This window comes from Chlorocebus sabaeus, chromosome 25, assembly GCF_047675955.1.
Source record: "Chlorocebus sabaeus isolate Y175 chromosome 25, mChlSab1.0.hap1, whole genome shotgun sequence".
NCBI classification, from domain to species: Eukaryota; Metazoa; Chordata; class Mammalia; order Primates; family Cercopithecidae; genus Chlorocebus; species Chlorocebus sabaeus.
Window position 1 is genome coordinate 59,706,578 of NC_132928.1, and position 17,951 is coordinate 59,724,528.

Below are 17,951 nucleotides of genomic sequence, written 5' to 3' on the forward strand. Positions count from 1 at the left end.
ATAAAAAGAGGTCGGGCATGGTGGCTCACAGCTCTAATGCCAGCACTTTGGGAGGCCAAGGCAGGAGGGTTGCTTGAGGCCAGGAGTTCAAGACTAGCGTGGTCAATGTAATGAGACTTCATCTCTACCAAAAAAAGGAAAAGAAAAAGAAATTACCCAGGCATAGTGGCATGTGCCTGTAGTCCCACCTACTCAGAAGGCTCAGGTGAGGGGATTACTTGAGTCTTAAGAACTCTGGATTGTAATGAGCTATGCCAATCATGTGTCCCCACTAAGTTCAGCATCAGTATGGTGACCTCCTGGGAGTTGGAGACTACCAGATTGCCTAAGGAAGGGTGATCTGGCCCAGATCCAAAAAGGATTAAGTCAAAACTCCCAGGCTGACCAGTAGTGAGATCATGCCTGTGAACAGCCACTGCACTCCAACCTGGGCCAATTATTAATAGCAAGACCCTGTCTCTTTAACAAAAAAGTTGGCCAGGCATGGTGGCTCATGCTTGTAAACCCAGCACTTTGGGGGGCCGAGGCAAGTGGATCACTTGAGGTCAGGAGTTCAAGACCAGCCTAGCCAACATGATGAAACCCTGGCTCTACTGAAAATACAAAAATTAGCCAGATGTGGTAGCACACGCCTGTAATCCCAGCTACTCGGGAGGCTGAGACAGGAGAATCGCTTAAACCCAGGAGGCAGAGGTTGCAGTGCGGCAAGATCGCGCCACTACCTACCAGCCTGGAAACAAAGCGAGACTCCATCTCCAAAAGAAAAAGAGTTTAAAAAAAAAAAAAAAAAAAAGACCTGTATTTCAGTAAGAATATATGATATACAAGATAATACATAAGAAGATATTGAGTTTTTGTATTTTTTTTAATTCACAATGTTTATAAGCCAGTTTTTTAAAACTGGCTTTCAGAAATCAGAAGGTTGATAAATTACCTGTGTTGACAACAAATTTGCTTTGGTTTCATCACTGTTCTAATATATGCTCTGTTTTGTTCATAACTGTCTTTATCATCTTACTTGGGGCATCTCAGAAAGGTGTACTTTATAACTGTGGTCTAAAAGGTTTTATATAATTGAGTAATGTAAATGTGTATAATACTCTATAGCTTAGAGGGTTATGGTGTATATCATCTGTTTCCTGTTTGTTCTCTGGTCATTTAAATGTTACATGAAATACTTTAGTTCCTTGTTAGTATCTTTGAAACAACAAGTTTAGAGTAGGAATTTAAGACACTCCTAGATTTATTTGGAGAATAAATAAGAAGCTGTGATTCTTTTTTAATATTTCCCTAAAGGAATTAATTTTGGTGGAACAATGTTAAGAAAACATAGATATTTTCAAAGAAGTTGAGGTGCTTGAGATGAGAGGCTTTAATGGAATCTTTATACCTCATTCTAGTAAAGAAAAATTACTCATATGTCAGAGCTGCCTAACTTTTGTCAAGCCTTAAAGGGCACTGTAGAAGCTGCAGCTTACTGAATCAACCACAGTGTCCTGGGAAAATTAAAAATGAAGTTGGGCACTGTAGCTCACACCTATACTTCCAGCACTTTGGGAGGCTGAGGCAAAAGGGATCTCTTGAGGCCAGAAGTTCAAGACCAGCCTGGGCAATACCCGGTCTCTAAAACAAATTTTAAAAATTAGCCAGATGTTTGAGGCTGCAGTGAGCTATGATTGTACCACTGCACTCCAACCTGTGCAACAGAGCAAGACCCTGTCTGTGTCAAAAAAAAAAAAAAAAAAAAAAACTTCAGAAGTATAAATTTACTCCTTTTATTCACATAAGAGTAGACTTATTATATTATTGGACTAGTTGTATTCTGGGTTTATAAAATTTCTGGCTGAATCTTTAAAGTACAAAATTTTTAATTTGATCTCTATTTGATGATTGCCCATTTTCTAGTGCCCTGTATTCTGTTTATCCTTTTGCTACTCATTGTTCCCTTTGAAGACAATAGGCATTCTGAATCAAAAATAAGATGTTGAGAATTTGGTCAGATTTTTACTTAATTTCTGCCTAACCTGGATCACTTCACTATGTCATACTTTATAAGTATATAGCTTTTTACATAATTCATGTATCTTTTCATTTGTCTTTATTTATATCCGAAATATTTCTTAGTGTTAAATTCTTTTATTTTAATTGGCATGCCAAATATCTCTGTGTGTATTTTCCACGTGTGGCATATAATTTATTTTGGCATTTTACTTAGCTTTGTTCCTCTAAAATTGGCAGGTTTCTTAAACTCTGATTCTCAATTCTTTGGTTTTAATTTAACAGAGGAATTTGTTGATTTTTGTGTTCTTAACCTTGTTAGTTTTAGCCACTTTCACAAAATCCTAGACATTTTTAAAAAGTTTACCATATAGAATCACAAATTTTTATATGGCGAGAATCCATATAAAATTGATTTTTTTTTTTACGTTGCTTTACTGTCAATCTGTGGTGTCTTGTCATTTTCCATGATTTCATTTTTTTATAACTTTTCAGTGTTTAGCTAGTCTTTTTGATTTATAGAAACTTTAACTTCTAGTGCACATAAAAACTGGATTAAATATTACTGATACTTTCAGTAGAAACTCAAGCAATCTCGTATTTTAAAGTTAGTAAAGTAATAGGACAAACACCAAAGGCATCCATTAACAATTTGACAATTAAATAATAATATGTCATTAATATATGATGTATAACAAATGGATAGATATATCAAATGAGTAGTATGGGAGTCTTATGGAAATACAAATTACCCCACTTAATTCGTTTGCCAACTCTATTACTTAGTTTTACCATTAACTCAATTTTTAAGACCCTTACTCCTAAACAAATTTCATCATTTAACTCTTACCTGCCTTTCCAGACTCAAATCTGTTACACTTCTGCCTCCTCCCCTCCCAAGTAGAATTTTCTGACCCCTCTATAGCTTTTACTGCCTCCACACTCACTTGGTACTTATATCCATTCCTTCTGTATATCATTTATTATAAATTACATTTTTAATTGCATCTTAAGTGTTTGTCTTATATTTCACTTAAACTAAAATTCTTAAAAACAGAGGTTATGTATTGTAAAATTATATATTTCCCACAGGACCTAGCACAGTATTATGCATGTGCTAAGTATAAAATTTGGTGATTGAATAATTTGCCTATACTGTGTGCCAAATGTATAAACAATGTGGTGGGTATGACCTAGCTAACATTTATCTGCATGCCACTCAACAGCCCAGCATACTTTCAGAAAAGGAAACTTTGAAAGGCCTCAAAGCTATCCAAATAGTTATTACAAAAGCAATATACTAACGTGTTTGTTCCATGCATTGAACAACTCTGCAGCCATCACTTAAATCTTTTTTTTTCCTCAGATTCTTTTTATTCTTAACTTACTCATAATTCTATCAAAAATAGGTTATCTAGATTCTTAGATTGGAACAAATGAGAAAGCAGCATAACTATAATCAGGAAAATGTCTTAACAAATACTTAAATTTAGGGAAAGAAGTATTTTATAAGCAAAGAAAAATAACTCAAAAAGCATACTAGTATAGAGCTATTTAGCATAGGTAATCAAAATATCTCATAACCCTAGGGACTGTACAATGTTTAGTATTTATAATGAATATTGAATAATCAAGAAATATTTATGTATAGTATATCCTTTTAAGAATATAAGGAGTGTAAACTCTATGAAGATTTCTAATGTAAGTTTGTGCGTGTATTTTAATGTTTGGCACTTAAACTGTCAAGTATTGCTTATTTAGAAATTCACTTATTTGGTATATCTGATTCCCTAATCATGCTACACTAATAAAGCTGTGAAATACAATAAAGTATTACCTTTTACCAATACCAAACTATTTAATACCTCCTTGCCCATATTTGTTCTGTTTCCTTAGCCTGAACCATGCTTACTGTCTGTCCCCACCTTGTTTCCCTTCCTTATCTTTTTCTGTCTGTCTTCTCCACAGAAGACCATAAGCCTGCTTGAAGGCAGAGACTAATTCCTCTCTGTACTCGTATAGTACCAAATACATAGTAGATGCTCAATGAATGTTCAGTTATTGTGCTGCATTATTGTGAACCAGTACTTAAGGTACATGTGGTCATCTGTTCACACTCCCGGAGAGAACAACATGTCATGCTAACGTTTTTCTTTATAGATTAAATATACAAGTTATTTTCTTATTGTATTGCTTGATAGACTGGTTTTTCCTTCACATGTGTTTTACTGGTTACCATTTTTTTTCTTTCTAGATGGATTAATTGCCTCTGAAGGAGCCATAAGTCCCGATTTCTTCAATGATTACCACCTTCAAAATGGAGATGTTGTTGGGCAGCATTCATTTCCTGGCAGGTAAAGTTTTACAAGAAAAATCTAATGTGTGGGATCTGTTGCTTTTGGAAAGCTAAAATTCTCTTCCCTCTCTATTTCTCTTCTTTTTCATTAAGAGGGGAAAAAACCCTCAATCTTTTCAAGGACTTGTTTGTTTGATTTTAAAGTAACTTACGAAGTCACATTTTCTGTATTTAAAAAACGGAGATCACAAGGCCAGACGCGGTGGCTCACGCCTGTAATCCCAGCACTTTGGGAGACCAAGACGGGCGGATCACGAGGTCAGGAAATTGAGACCTTCCTGGCCAACACAGTGAAACCTCGTCTCTGCTAAAAGTACAAAAAATTAGCCGGGCATGGTGGCGGGCGCCTGTAGTCCCAGCTGCTCGGGGAGGCTGAGGCAGGAGAATGGCGTGAACCCGGGAGGCGGAGCTTGCAGTGAGCTGAGATGGCGCCACTGCACTCCAGCCTGGGCGACAGAGCCAGACTCCGTCTGAAAAAGAAAAGGGAGATCACAGATCTAAAACAAAACATGCTCTTCAAGTTGGAAAATATAGATTGTCTGTTGACACAAACAATACTTTTGCCTAATTAACGAATGCAGATTGTTTCTGAGTGTTTTCCAAAGTCATTAAAATATAAAATGAGAACACAAGACATGTATTTTAACAATTACCAAAGACACAGCTCTTTTTAAAAAGTTGGTGCTTTTATTAAATTGAAGACTTTTCCTCCCTAGATGGCATTTGCATAAAATATTTAAGAGAAAAAAGAAATCAGGCCTGTATTGTTTTGCAATTATTATAAAGTTCCCCACAGCATATATCCAGCTTTATTACATAATGATATAACAGATTTTTAAAATCTCGCCAGAAAGTATAAATAATATTTTCCTCTTCATACCATTCCTAGAGGTGTAATATTTTAATTAAGGCTGACAGTTGACATTTCACATTAAGCTAGTCCAGTGAACAGATACAGTGTTATTTTCCCTTAAGCCTATTAATTTTTTCATTAAATTATTAATTTATTTTTTCTTCTGAAATTCTACTTTTCATTAGGATAAACTATTTTCTATATGTAAGATATGTTCATGTATTTTTTTAAATGAACAATACAGTTGCGACCAATGTGTGATAACTCTTAATGATCACTTGTAATGCTATTTTAAGCTAATACTAAATTATAATTTCAACCATTATCGATTATCCATTGTATATAATCTGTTTTACAAATACTCATTTATTTTAACTTGCACAGCAACATTTTAAAACAAGTATTATTATATCTGTTTTACTGATGAAGAAATCACGGCTCTAAAAATTCAAGGTTAACTGACCAATTCACACAAGTAGGATGATGGAGCAAAAATTTGACTCAGGTATATATGTCACCAAAGTTTATGTTCTTTCCAGCATAACATGCTGTCTCATTTGGAGGAAACAAAACATAGTGTAGTGATTTTTAAGCTCTTTTGATCACAACCCACATTAAAAGAAATACCTTTCATATTTGAACTTAATGCATACATACATATTCGTTTACATACATGTATCCACCTATACATATATGTAAATGTTTTACATATATGTATCTACCTGTATATATGTGTAAAACAAAAATTGCTTAAAGTGGTACTCTACCTGTAATACACAATGATATTTTATTATATTCTACTTCCCGTTTTAAATGCAAATTGCAACCCACTAAATTGATTTTACAACTTGCTGATGGTCATGACCCAAAGTTTAAAAGCATGGTGGAAAATCATAGCAGTATTACATGAAATATAATAACCTTATGTGTAGTTCAGTGTTCTGTAGTGTAAATAGTAGCCCTTTAAAAATTGTTTCATCTGTGTACTAGACTGTCATAGTAAGAAACACCTTGCCTTAGGAAATAAAAGCTAAACATGGTTAAATACTAGAAAGCATATGGCTTTTGATTACTTCTGATGCTTCTGGCTTTATTAGCTATAATTATTTGAATAGAGGCACTGTTTAATCATTATAAATACTGTATCAGGTGACAATTTACTGTACAAATGTTTTCTGAAACATAATTGGGAAAGGAGAAATGATTTAGATATATGATCTTAACATTTATATTGAAACATTTTGCTTATAGCGTTTATAAGATTATTCTGCCATTTATGTTTTACTTTTAGCAAAACATTATTTTTGTATCTCCTGCAGATACTGTGAATCTAAAAAAAACCAACTGCTATAAATCATGCATTACTTATTTGAGAAAGACTTGTCTTTATTTTTTTATTTAATTACGTGACTTTTTAAAAACTAAACATTTTCACTAAAATATAGAAAACAATCATTTTTGCTCAATTCAGCAAAATCTCTAATTTCCAGTATTCGAAAATGCTTACTTTATAAAATAATAAAAGTTTTGAGAGAGATAAATGTATCCTACAAGTTACGTACTGGGTCCAAAGATTTCAGGATTTTATTCCTCTATTCTGTTAATAAGATTTTTTTAAATGACTTTGGGAAAATCCTTTTACCCTTGTACCTTTACTTTCTTTTTAAAAGTAAAAATACTTAAGTAGCTTCTTTCACTTTACAAAAGACACAGCCCAGTAATGTTGACTTAAAAGATTAGTTAATAAAACTTACTATAGACTATTTTTCAAATCAAAAGAATGATACAATTTTTATAATTATTTTCATTTGAGAATTGTTTGCCCTTTAGAAAGAACTTTCCCTGAGAAAGTTAAGACTTTCATCTCTTGTCTTTTGTAATTGTTAAGGCCTTAAATCACGTTTAACTATATCACTTTTTTCATATTTAGAAGAAATAATTCACAATGAATTTCCTCAAATTTTGTGGTACGTAATAGAACAAACGAGAAGGGACCCTAAACTCTATCAGCAGAGCCACAGACGGATTACACAATACAGCCAAAGATTCATAGTTTTCTTTTTCTTATTCTGTTTTACTGACTGACTTTGGAATCATTTGCTTTTTTGCTTTTATCCAATCATTTGTGGTTGGTTAAGATTCTCCTTTTAATAGGACCTCTAAGCTCTTTTGTAACAGTAACCATGGATCTGAAAGTGTGGCATTTTTTCAATTCAAAGATTTAAGTATTTTAAATCTTTACACAATTATTCACATATTTCAATATGATAATTTTGCTGCATAATGTGAAATTTTAAACTATGGCTACATTTCAGCTCCTGATATCCTATAGGTGAATTTAAATCTCATTAAATAATAGTCATTCAAAAATATTTTTGAAATTTTTCATTTTAACTGATTTGAAGCAAAATAGGAATCTTTTTCAAGAAATACAAGTTAATTAAAGAGAAGTTGTTGAACTCCTATTCTTCATCTCTACTGTAAAGATGAGAATAAGCAGACTTAATGGACAACATGAAGAATTTGTGTTACCTGTGATAGAATAATAGCTTAATTGATCTTTACATATTGAAAAAGCTGATTCTCTAAGTATCTTAAAAAGAGGAAATGTTATCTATTTGGAGTTGTTGGGTGTTTTTCCTTTAAATCAGGGAAATGGTCCAGACAATTTATAAATTCTTTCCCTGTTTCTTCTTCATATGTCTTTGATAAATAAGCACTGTCAAGTTATCTGGAGAAAGAATAATACTTGATTAATGTATAAAAAGTGAACTTTTATCATTACCATTGTTTGTAATGATTTGAGTATAACAATATGTGGGATAAAACATGAAACAATATGACAGTGCCGAGTGGCATACTCTTCAGCCAGTTCTCATGGCTTTTCATTCTCTGTTTTCTTAATATTTCAGTTTGAGTGGATTCATGTGATAAATAATAAATTGCTAATTTGTATGACACAAGGGTTTAATTGTTTAAAGAAAAGTTATTTCTTCATAAAATGACAATGTTCAGTAATAGGATGAATGTATTAAAATCTGAGAAACTAAGCCAGATTTAGAGAAGAATTTAAATAGTTCAAATTGGTGTTTTTCTTAAAATCCACATCGGGGGTCCTTCTTAATCTGAATATCTGCATTTTTGTAAGATAGCAAGGCAGTTTAATAGGCAATAGTGAAAACAGTTAAACTTATCTATCTCATTCTATAAGAAGACTGGATGTTTGATAAAATAGATATTGGCAATTGGTCTGTGAATCCTGGGTTTTAGACATGTGTCACTATCAGTTTGAACCTCTTGGCGCCAGGATTTCCCAACATTTAGAGCTAATGCAAAATGCATTAGGGCTCTAAGGCATTAGCTATGGAGTTGCCAATCCCAGAGCATCAAATGTAAATCTTCCCCTCCCAAAATCTGAACTGGTGTTAGAAAGTAAAGTGGAACTTGCTTTTGAAGCTAATTAAAAATAATAGGAGCAAGACTAGCTTTTTTTCCAGTTATGTATACCATGTATCTGCACCATACTTTTGGATCATTTTTTTATTATAACTTTTACTTTTCAAGACTAACAAGAACCGCATGTTAAGGGTATTTTTAAACTGCTTCCAGCTTTTACAAATCAGTTTTTGTTGCAGTAAAAATGGTTCATTTTTCTTTTATAGGAATCCAATTTTCATAAACTGGAAAAAAAATTGCAGACTGCTTAGGTTTCTTTGGGGCTTTGAAAAATATTTTTCAGAGAGCCTGGAGTTCTTCTTTGTGGTTGGCACAGTGATGTCATTTACTGAACATTTCAATGGTGTCAAAGACAAACTAGATGTGTGCATTATCTGAGCCATCTGACTCTTACACTTTCATTTTCTATGTATATGTTATAGCCTGCCTCTTTTTCTTTTCTTAGGGTACTTTAGTATTAACTTTTTTATGCATTATATGTTTTATATTACATATACATATGCCTTCTATTTTGGTCTCTTTTTTTTGAAATATTAAATCACAGTTGAATATTAGTTTTACTTTAAAAAATCATACTGAGGAGAACTAACAAATTATTTCTTTAAAATGTAAGAAATAATCTTTTACCCAAATTTTTAAATGTATGATTTTTTAATTCTAGAATTCTACATATAAAAAAATTAGACTTATTTGTTTAGCTGTAAGGCTGCCTTAATTATACTCAGCTATTTAGTTTACTGTTTTTTCCCTTGAGAAAGCAAGCTCAAAATTACATATTCTCTGTCTAAAAGGCATTGTGCAGTGTTTACAGAACTACATATTCCTAGAACTATATATTATGAGTTTGTTTCAAGGCAGTTATTCAAAAGAGAAACTAAGTTGTCTATTTTACAGCCCTTAATTTGGCCAAGCAAAAAATTCTTTTACATTGAGAGGAAAGTAAATATGCCTGCAAAATTCCTTCTTTGATAAGTCCTTTATCAATTTTAATTAATAACCCAAACTCATTTGTTCTAATAACTTAAGTTCTAATGATCTTCCTTACTGTGGCCATAGCATAGCAATTAGATGGAAGGATCAAAAAAGTGAAAAGAACCTCTCAGAAGCACATTCTTTGATAGATATTGACACCAACCATTTGTTCAGCATTGTAAGAACTAACCTAATTGCTAAAAACCTATAAAATCTTTTTAAAGTAATCATTGACTAAAATACTGCTTCATTTAGTGTGCTATTACTTTTTTTTTTACCAAAGATGATCATAGTTTTTCTATTATTTATGAATTTCTTATTACTTTTTCTCAGCAGAAAACATGCTTCATGAAGCCTTTCAAAAAAACTGACTTAGTGATTTTTCTAGACATGGTGGTTACAAAATAAAGCAGACAGATAACATTTTCACCTATCAATTGCCAAATAATTTCTAATGCTAATACCCACACATCAGAGCAAAACGGTACTCCTAAACACCTCTTGTAGGATTTAAGTTAATAAAACCTTTATGAAAGGCAAGATGATAAAGAACAAGAACCTTAAATCGTTTACTTCCTTTTATTCTATAACTTTATTTCTAAGAATTTGTCCTTATGAAATAATCAGAGATAAAAATAAAGACTGATAATTTATTATGTGTCAAAGAAAACTGATAATTGAGGGTAGTGAAATAAACATTTTTACAACATTATTTTTGTGCCATGAGACTTTTGTCTACATATTAGATTATATTATTACACTGGTACTGTAAGTAAACTTTATATGTGAATGTCAACATAAGTCAAAATAGATACATTTAGCAATAAATATTCACCTTTCATAAACTTCTTGACTTTTTAAAGGATTTACCACAGTGAATTTTTAATTTTCCTCTTCCTTATTAAAAATGTTTTTTATAAAAATTTTATTCACATATGATGTTTTGATAGCATAAAATTGGATACATCACTGCCACATCTGTAATTCTAGTAACTAATAGTAGACAGTATGGTTAAGAATATTTGCTCAATCTATTTATATTGATTTTCATGTATTAAAACATCATAACAGATTTGTTTACTTATTCTTAATATGTAAACATTTTAAGATGAGTCTATTATGAAACATAGTATTAAAAAAAACAAAAAGTCATTAAAGGCAAGGCACTGTCATATGTTTTATTTACACTTTGTTCTTGACATGCACATTTGTGTAGGTCCCTAATTGTTCTTAACTGGATTTAGGTTGGGATATTTGCAAGAGTTGCTTCTCAATGTAAATAGAATTTTAAGTCATGATTTAAACATACTCAGTAGAACCTCTTTATAGCAACAGTAGGGCTGGATAATAATACAGTGTCCTGTTTACTTTTAAAAGTTGCTCTGATTCAGGCATGGTATATGATTTGATCTAAAAATACTCAGATCTGTGCAAATTTTTGTAATAATTGTATTCAGTTTTCCAAATGACATTATTTTCAATATATGTAAGCATCTATTTCAAGCCAAATAATAAATGACATAGGTAGGTAAAACCAATAGAAATAATTTTAAGTTATTTCCACCTTCTTCAGTATTAATGAAGCAGAAGTGTACAGTAAAATTTTTCGAGTAAAACCATAAGAAATAGTACTATATGACAAGCAAAATTATTCCTAAGATAATGAAGTGGTCATTTTACTCTTAAACTTGTGGGATGGTAAAAACAGGAGAACAAGAGTGCAATAGTTACGTCACAGCATAGTTCTAATTAATGAGAAAAAAAGCAAATAAAAAATTTTTATACTACAAGAGTCTTGATCTCACATAATCTTTACATGAAATCCCTTTTTTCTTTCTGTATACTTTCATAGCAGCTGTCCCAATTACTTTTTTAGTTAAGAAGGTGGAATACCTTAGGAGCCTTCTAAAAGATTCAAATAATAAAATGTTTAAGCCTTTTTACTCTAAGTATATGAAGACTAATAACTTACATTTATCTTGCATTTAAATCTTCATGTATCTTATTTGATCATCAAAAAGTGTGTGAGGTTATAGGGCAAAGAGTAATATTGTCCCCATTTTCACAATGTGAAAATTAAAGTTCAGAGATTTTTAAGAAATAGCCTAAAACCAGGTAGCTAATAGTGAAGCCTTTAAGCTTGGTAAGAGTCAACACTCTTACTATTACATCATTATTGCCTCCAGATGACAAGCAGATATATTAGTCTTATCAGTGAACTGTACTTTAGAAAGTTTGAAATAAATGTTATTAAAATTCAGAGTAAGATATGTAGGTTTTGTTGTGCAACACGACATACTGTTTACTTAGTTTGATTTAATACATTTGACATGGTTTACTGCAAATCGGTGATTCAGATTTGCTTGGAAGTGAGCTGCTAAGGGTTTATTAACACATTGAGTAATTAGTTCACTACCTTTAAATTATCTTAAATAGTTCACTAAATTCTCTACAGATTAAATCCAGTTGTATAAAAAATGGGAATGAAATAAGTGGCATATTCTCAGTCTAGAAGGGTAAATGTCTCTTAAAAAATCATTTATTCAGCTAATTAAGCAGTTTAAATTTTTGCATACGTGATGGTATTCTTTTAAAAATGCTCATAAATGAATCCTCATGGGCTTGTTGTATATTAGTCTGATTTCTCTTATTTGTTTAGACTTCTTAGACAACTTCCTTCTAGTATTGAAAAGGCAAGGAAATTCATTCTGCTACTTGGACACTAATGATTTGCATTTCCCAAGGAGAATTGAATTAGGTTTTATTAGTAAATTGGGCCTATAACCTTTAAGGGCAGATTTTATTAGATTATAACACATCGGCATTAGTAAATTGTAAACGTAACTGAAATATAGACATATGAGCCATAAATCAAGGCTTAGAATCCTGGAAACTTGGGAAGATGTTTTATCCTAGATAAATTATAATCCTGAGTTGAAAAAATATTTCAAGTGATTAGCTTTCTTTTGGAAATTTAGAAACAAGAGAAGTTGGTGATAGAACTACCCTCTTCAAGTTAGTGTTCAATTTAAATCTGCTAATCTGAGCAAAAATTTTGAAGGCACGCATGTTAGCTGTATAGAAAGCCCGAAGATGCTCCCAAATAAAACCAAATTTATTGTCACTTTATTAGTGATGGCGGCAGTGACCCATCTGGAGCAGCTGCTGCAGGGATGCCAGCTGCAGTTGGGGAGGCAAAGCTGACGCTGCGAGCTACACAGCTGTGAGGCTGGGAAGAGGCAGGAGCCCTGCCCGCTGCGCTCCTGGGTGCAGCTGCACCCACCCAGCTACAGCTTGAGACCAGGTCATCCTAGTGCTCCTGGGAGCCTGGGGAAGGCCCCCTGCCCCTGCAGTTTCTGAAGTGCCTGCTTCCGTTCCCTGGCCTCTCCCTGCTGCCGGCACCTACTCCAGTTTTGTAGCAAAGTTGAAGCCAAGCCCAGGCACTGTCATGATCTGGCTGGGTGTGCCTGCACTTGGAGCAGCCCTGACATACTAGCACCCCCCGCCCCGCCGGCCCCCTGCCCTGCCCCGCACTGCCCCAGCCCCCTCTGAAGCTTTGGGCACCTACAAGCTCAGGGAGGGAGGCCAGGGGGTGCTGAAGGTGGCTTAGTATGGGCTGCCTGGGCGCAGTGGATGGCAAGTTGATGGCAACAGGCAGGCTCCTGGGGAAGGGGTGAGTCCCCAGTGAAACCCTACCTTCTAGTCAGGGATGGCCTGAGCCTGGGGACCAGACTGCCGGTTCCAGGTGGAGTCTTCCACCCAAAGTGAGAACTTGTACTTTTTCTGGCCCTGTCTATGGCCAGCCATCAGCATGCACTTCCTCCCTTCTGAGCCTATAAAAACCCCAGGCTCAGCCAGACTTGTACAGATGTGGTGATTACTTGCTTGCTGTAAGGAGCTACCCACTGCAGATCTCTTCTCTGCTGAGAGCTGGACACTCATCAGGCCGCCTGCAGAAAGGAGCTACAACTTTGGGTCTCCTGAGAGCTGTTCTGTCACTCAGTGGAGCTCCTCTTCCCCTTTGCTTACCCTCCAGTTGTCCACTTACCTCATTCTTCCTGGATGTGAAACAAGAACTTGGGACCTGAATGGCAGGACTCAAAGAGCTGTAACAAATGGGGCTGAAACACATCGCCCCCACTCGCCATGTTGCGGGAAAAGAGAAGGAGAGAAGAGCTGTGGCTCTTCCAAGAGCCCAGACCTAGGTGCTCCTGAGCCAGGGCTGTGACACCCTCTGTGGGGCTCTGTGGTTCCCGGTTTCTCTAGGCTTCTGGGCGCCTCTGTGTTCCCCTCATCCAGATGCAGCTGCTCAGAGCAGAAGCTGGGTGCAGTACATCTGGTCCATCTGCAGCCTTGCACGGAGCCAGCACCTGTACCAGTGCCTGGAGCTGCCCACCCTGCCGTAGCAGCCAGTCAGCCAGCATGCCTGCTGTGTGTGGTGACCAGGCCCTGCATTCGCTTACCCACACACCCCTTGCCGCTCCACACCTGGCTAACCTGTGACTGGTGTGGGATGCAGGTTGGTAGCGCAAGTTGAGCACAGCCTACCTGGCCGAGTGGACAGAACGAGCCCAGCGGCCGCAAACAATGCTCAGGCAGAAGGTACCGCCCAGCCACAATGGTTTCTGGGTGGCGAAGCAACACCCCAAGAATCCTGTGACACTAGGACTTTCACTTAGTGGAAGAAATTCAGCGTAATTGAGTCTATAAATTTAAAAAAACGTAACCTGAATATGACTGGAACCTTTGAAAATGTTAACATGTCAATTATGGTGTAGCTTTCTACAAGAAAAGATGACACGGAAGCTAATCCAGTTGTATCTGGCAAGTTAATTATATCATCACCATTTAAGAGTGATTGTCTAGTGTTAAAGGTCATATACTTTTCACATGTATTAATTGCATTGTTGTTGGCTTTACAGGTAGAAATTAGTTGTAAATTTGAATGGAAAGGAAGAAAGTCTTTAAGCAAAGATGACTGCTCTTATGACATATTTGTCCTAGGAAATGCTCTTATTTAAAAAAAAAAAAATGATTTTTAAGAGAATATAATGCAAATTACCATCATAAAGGCTTGCTCCTTCATATTATAATGAGAATAACAAAATTATGTGTAATTGGTTAATAAGCATCACTACCCCCTCCAAAAAAATAAGGGAGAGAAATACAGCATGTCATCTTTTATTTCCTTTAAATATGAATGTAATGATATTGAGCTTACTCCTTAACTCAAGGATATTTTCTAATTTAAGGTAAATTTAATCTAGCCTATTTTTGTCTTCATTGATTTAACAATGTAATTTAACTATTTATGAACAGTTGTTAGATTTCTTGTATTAGAAATATTAAACTAGGTATTTTTTCTAAGGTATTTGTTTTTTAAGAAACAGCTAAAACCTAGGGCCAACCGTTTTCAAATGTAATTTTAAATGTAATATTAATTCCCATAATCTCCATATTGCCCATAGTCCTTACAGATGTGCTATTACAAATAGTTTACTCCTCAGATATGAGCCATATGGGCTCTGTAAACTGATTTGCACTTATTCTGAATAGGAATTGTACAGATCATAGATGAATTATTAAGTAAATTTATATTACCAAATAAATCTAAGAATAAAGTATTAAGCTGTTTTAAATGAGAAAGGAATGTGCAAATGAAGACCTACCTGCGTTAATAAGTTTAGTGGTTACCTTCTTGGTTTCAACCAAAAGAAATTAGTTTTTTGTTGTTGTATTTTTTAAAGGGGTCGAGGGCGTCTTTAAAACCGCTTACAGAAGTATCTAAGACAAAAACAAGGAAATATAATGTTATAAACTCAGCCAGTCCAAACCACTTGAACTGCTGTGACAGCTCATAAAACTGAGAGTAGTTTTTAACTGGGCTCTGTTTTACATTGCCAAAGTGAATTTTCCTTGCAGGAAGTAGCCAGAGGGTTTATTTAGTTTCCAGTCCATGGCTTTGATCTTTCTGTACTGTCACATCTCGAGTTACATAGCCCTTTTTCACTGCAGTAAATCTGCAGCAGTTAATGAGAATAAAATTTCCTCCTTCTTACTGATCACATGCTGTTGAATGCCAAACCACAGCCAACTGCATATTTGCAGAATTTCAGCTACAATGTATGAAAACAGCGCAATCAGTTTAATCTTGTTGTCTTTGCAATTCATTTTATTGGGCTTTCTTCCTTTTCAAGTGACCTACTTTATCCAGTCAAGTGGTTGCAGGCCAAACTTGGAAGATTTAAAATGTGAATAAACTAAGAGGAGAAAGTGTGCGGGAGGTGGGGCAGGGGAGGGCAAGTGGAAGTTCGTCTGCACTACTGTGAAGATTCCAAGACTCCATAAATTGAGTCTATTTCAATCCTTTTAAAAGACCAAGGCTTTTTTTCTTTTTTCTCAAATAAAATAAAATGGTTTGTTATTTCGTTATTTTGTATGTTTAGTTTCAACATAAGTTTGTACTTACTGGGTTTATTTAATGAGCCATAATGTTATTTTTCCGGTTTTCGTTATAGAGAAGACACCACAGTACTTAAGGAAATTTAAGGGAATTTCAAGGATTTCAAAAAATTAAAGTTCCACTTTATAAGAGCTCTTCTTAGAGTAAAAATAACGTTGTTGTTAACATACACTAAACCATCTTATCAAATGGGTCCTTACACACATAAAGGAAATATTATGAATATGTTAAATAAATCAATTGGAATTTCAAAATCACATTTAAGCAAGCTGAATTTTATACATTAATATGTGCATTCTCATAGTAAAGTGCATGAAGAATCATATTTATTTTCTTTTTTGTTACAATGAAATCTTTCAGTTGAGGCATTAATAATCTGATTCAGTTAATACAGGTTAAATATAATTTTTACTTACACCTCTTATCTTTTCTACTGCTTTGTTTTTGTGGTTGGCAACTGGAAGTTAGCAACTTCTTTGTCAAGAAGTTCACCCTCAGGGGGCCATCTTGGGTGACAGTCATTGAATAAATACATTTTATTATATCTTTGTATTAGGTCAAATTTACATATAGAAATATGAAATTTTATAAAATAAATTTAAAAAGGAAATCAGCTTATATTTTCCCAGAAGACCGAAGTCAGTTACTGTTTTAGCCATCTAATTTCACAGAAAAAATTATTCCCATCCTCATAAAAATAAAAATGTTGAGATAGATCAAAAATACGTAATACTCATGTATTGATTTAGATGACTATCGTAAAAGCAGTAACTAAAAGTGTATTGAGAACTCAGAAGACTATTTTTGAATTGGGGACAGTAAAGTCAGATCTCCTGATAAAAAGAGGATCCACTTTTGGGGAAGTGCCTGTTGTTAGTTACCCCAATACAAGAGGAGGGTAAGAGGAGTGGTTTGAACATTTTAAAGGAAAGAGAGTGCAGCACTCACAGGGCCTTTTCAAAAGGTATTAGGTACAATGCTGGAATGTTGAACTTTCAAAATGTAGCTTATATTCTTAGAATTGTTTTCAAATAGACCTATGTCTACTTAAATTGTAACATAATAGTTTGCATGTGAAAAAAAGATGAAGGTGAAAACAGAATTTTAGACTTTATCTGAGGGCCTGTTCTATGGTTTGCTTCTTTGTTTCTTTGCAACTTTAAATCTGCCCAAAATTCTAACCTTGAAAGTCCACAGAAAGTTTCTGCATGAAGATTGTTTTCTTCAGTTTTTGTTGTTCTTTAAAACACACACACACACACATCTTAAACAAGTGCAGCTGCTCAAAAGAATTTGTTTTGGGGACATGAACAACCCAGTAAAGTTTTAAATGAAACTGCTAGAAAGGAGTAGAAACAATGCAGACTTCAGTGACATACACAATCTTTATTCTAATTGTGTTATTTTAAATGGTATTCTCTAAATCAGAGGCCCCCAATTCCCGGGCCAGTACCTGTCCATGGCCTGTTGGGAACTGGGCCACACAGCAGGAGGTGACACATCAGCAGCGGCCTTAGATTCTCACAGGAGCACGAACCCTGTTGTGAACTCTGCATGCGAGGGATCTAGGTTGCGTGCGCCTTATGAGGATCTAACTAATGCTTGATGATCTGAGGTGGAACAGTTTCATCCTAAAATTGTCTGTCCTCCCCCATCTATGGAAAAAGTCTTCCACACAACCAGTACCTGGTGCCAAAAAGGTTGTGGGCTGCTACTCTAAATGGTTTCAGATCTATGTACAATATGAGATAGATGGACCAATAATGATGATGGCAATTATTGAAATTAGTGAGTGCCAGGCAGTATATGAATTGCTATTTATTACATCCCTTATCTAATTTACTCTTCACAAC

At 34.6% G+C, this 17,951-nt stretch overlaps 1 protein-coding gene across 5 annotated transcripts in view; it reads left to right on the forward strand.

Annotated features, from left to right (window-relative positions):
* KIFAP3 (kinesin associated protein 3) overlaps nt 1–17,951 on the forward strand; it is a 147,527-nt gene that overhangs the window by 110,104 nt on the left and 19,472 nt on the right. For 4 of the 5 annotated variants that reach the window (XM_037985979.2, XM_007989549.3, XM_007989550.3 and 1 more), the window contains exon 19: nt 4,253–4,352. In XM_037985979.2, coding sequence (XP_037841907.1) covers nt 4,253–4,352 — 100 coding nt within the window. Of the gene's footprint in view, nt 1–4,252; nt 4,353–12,768; nt 16,058–17,951 lie in introns of those variants that run through there. The other variant, XM_037985978.2, reaches the window with a different exon arrangement.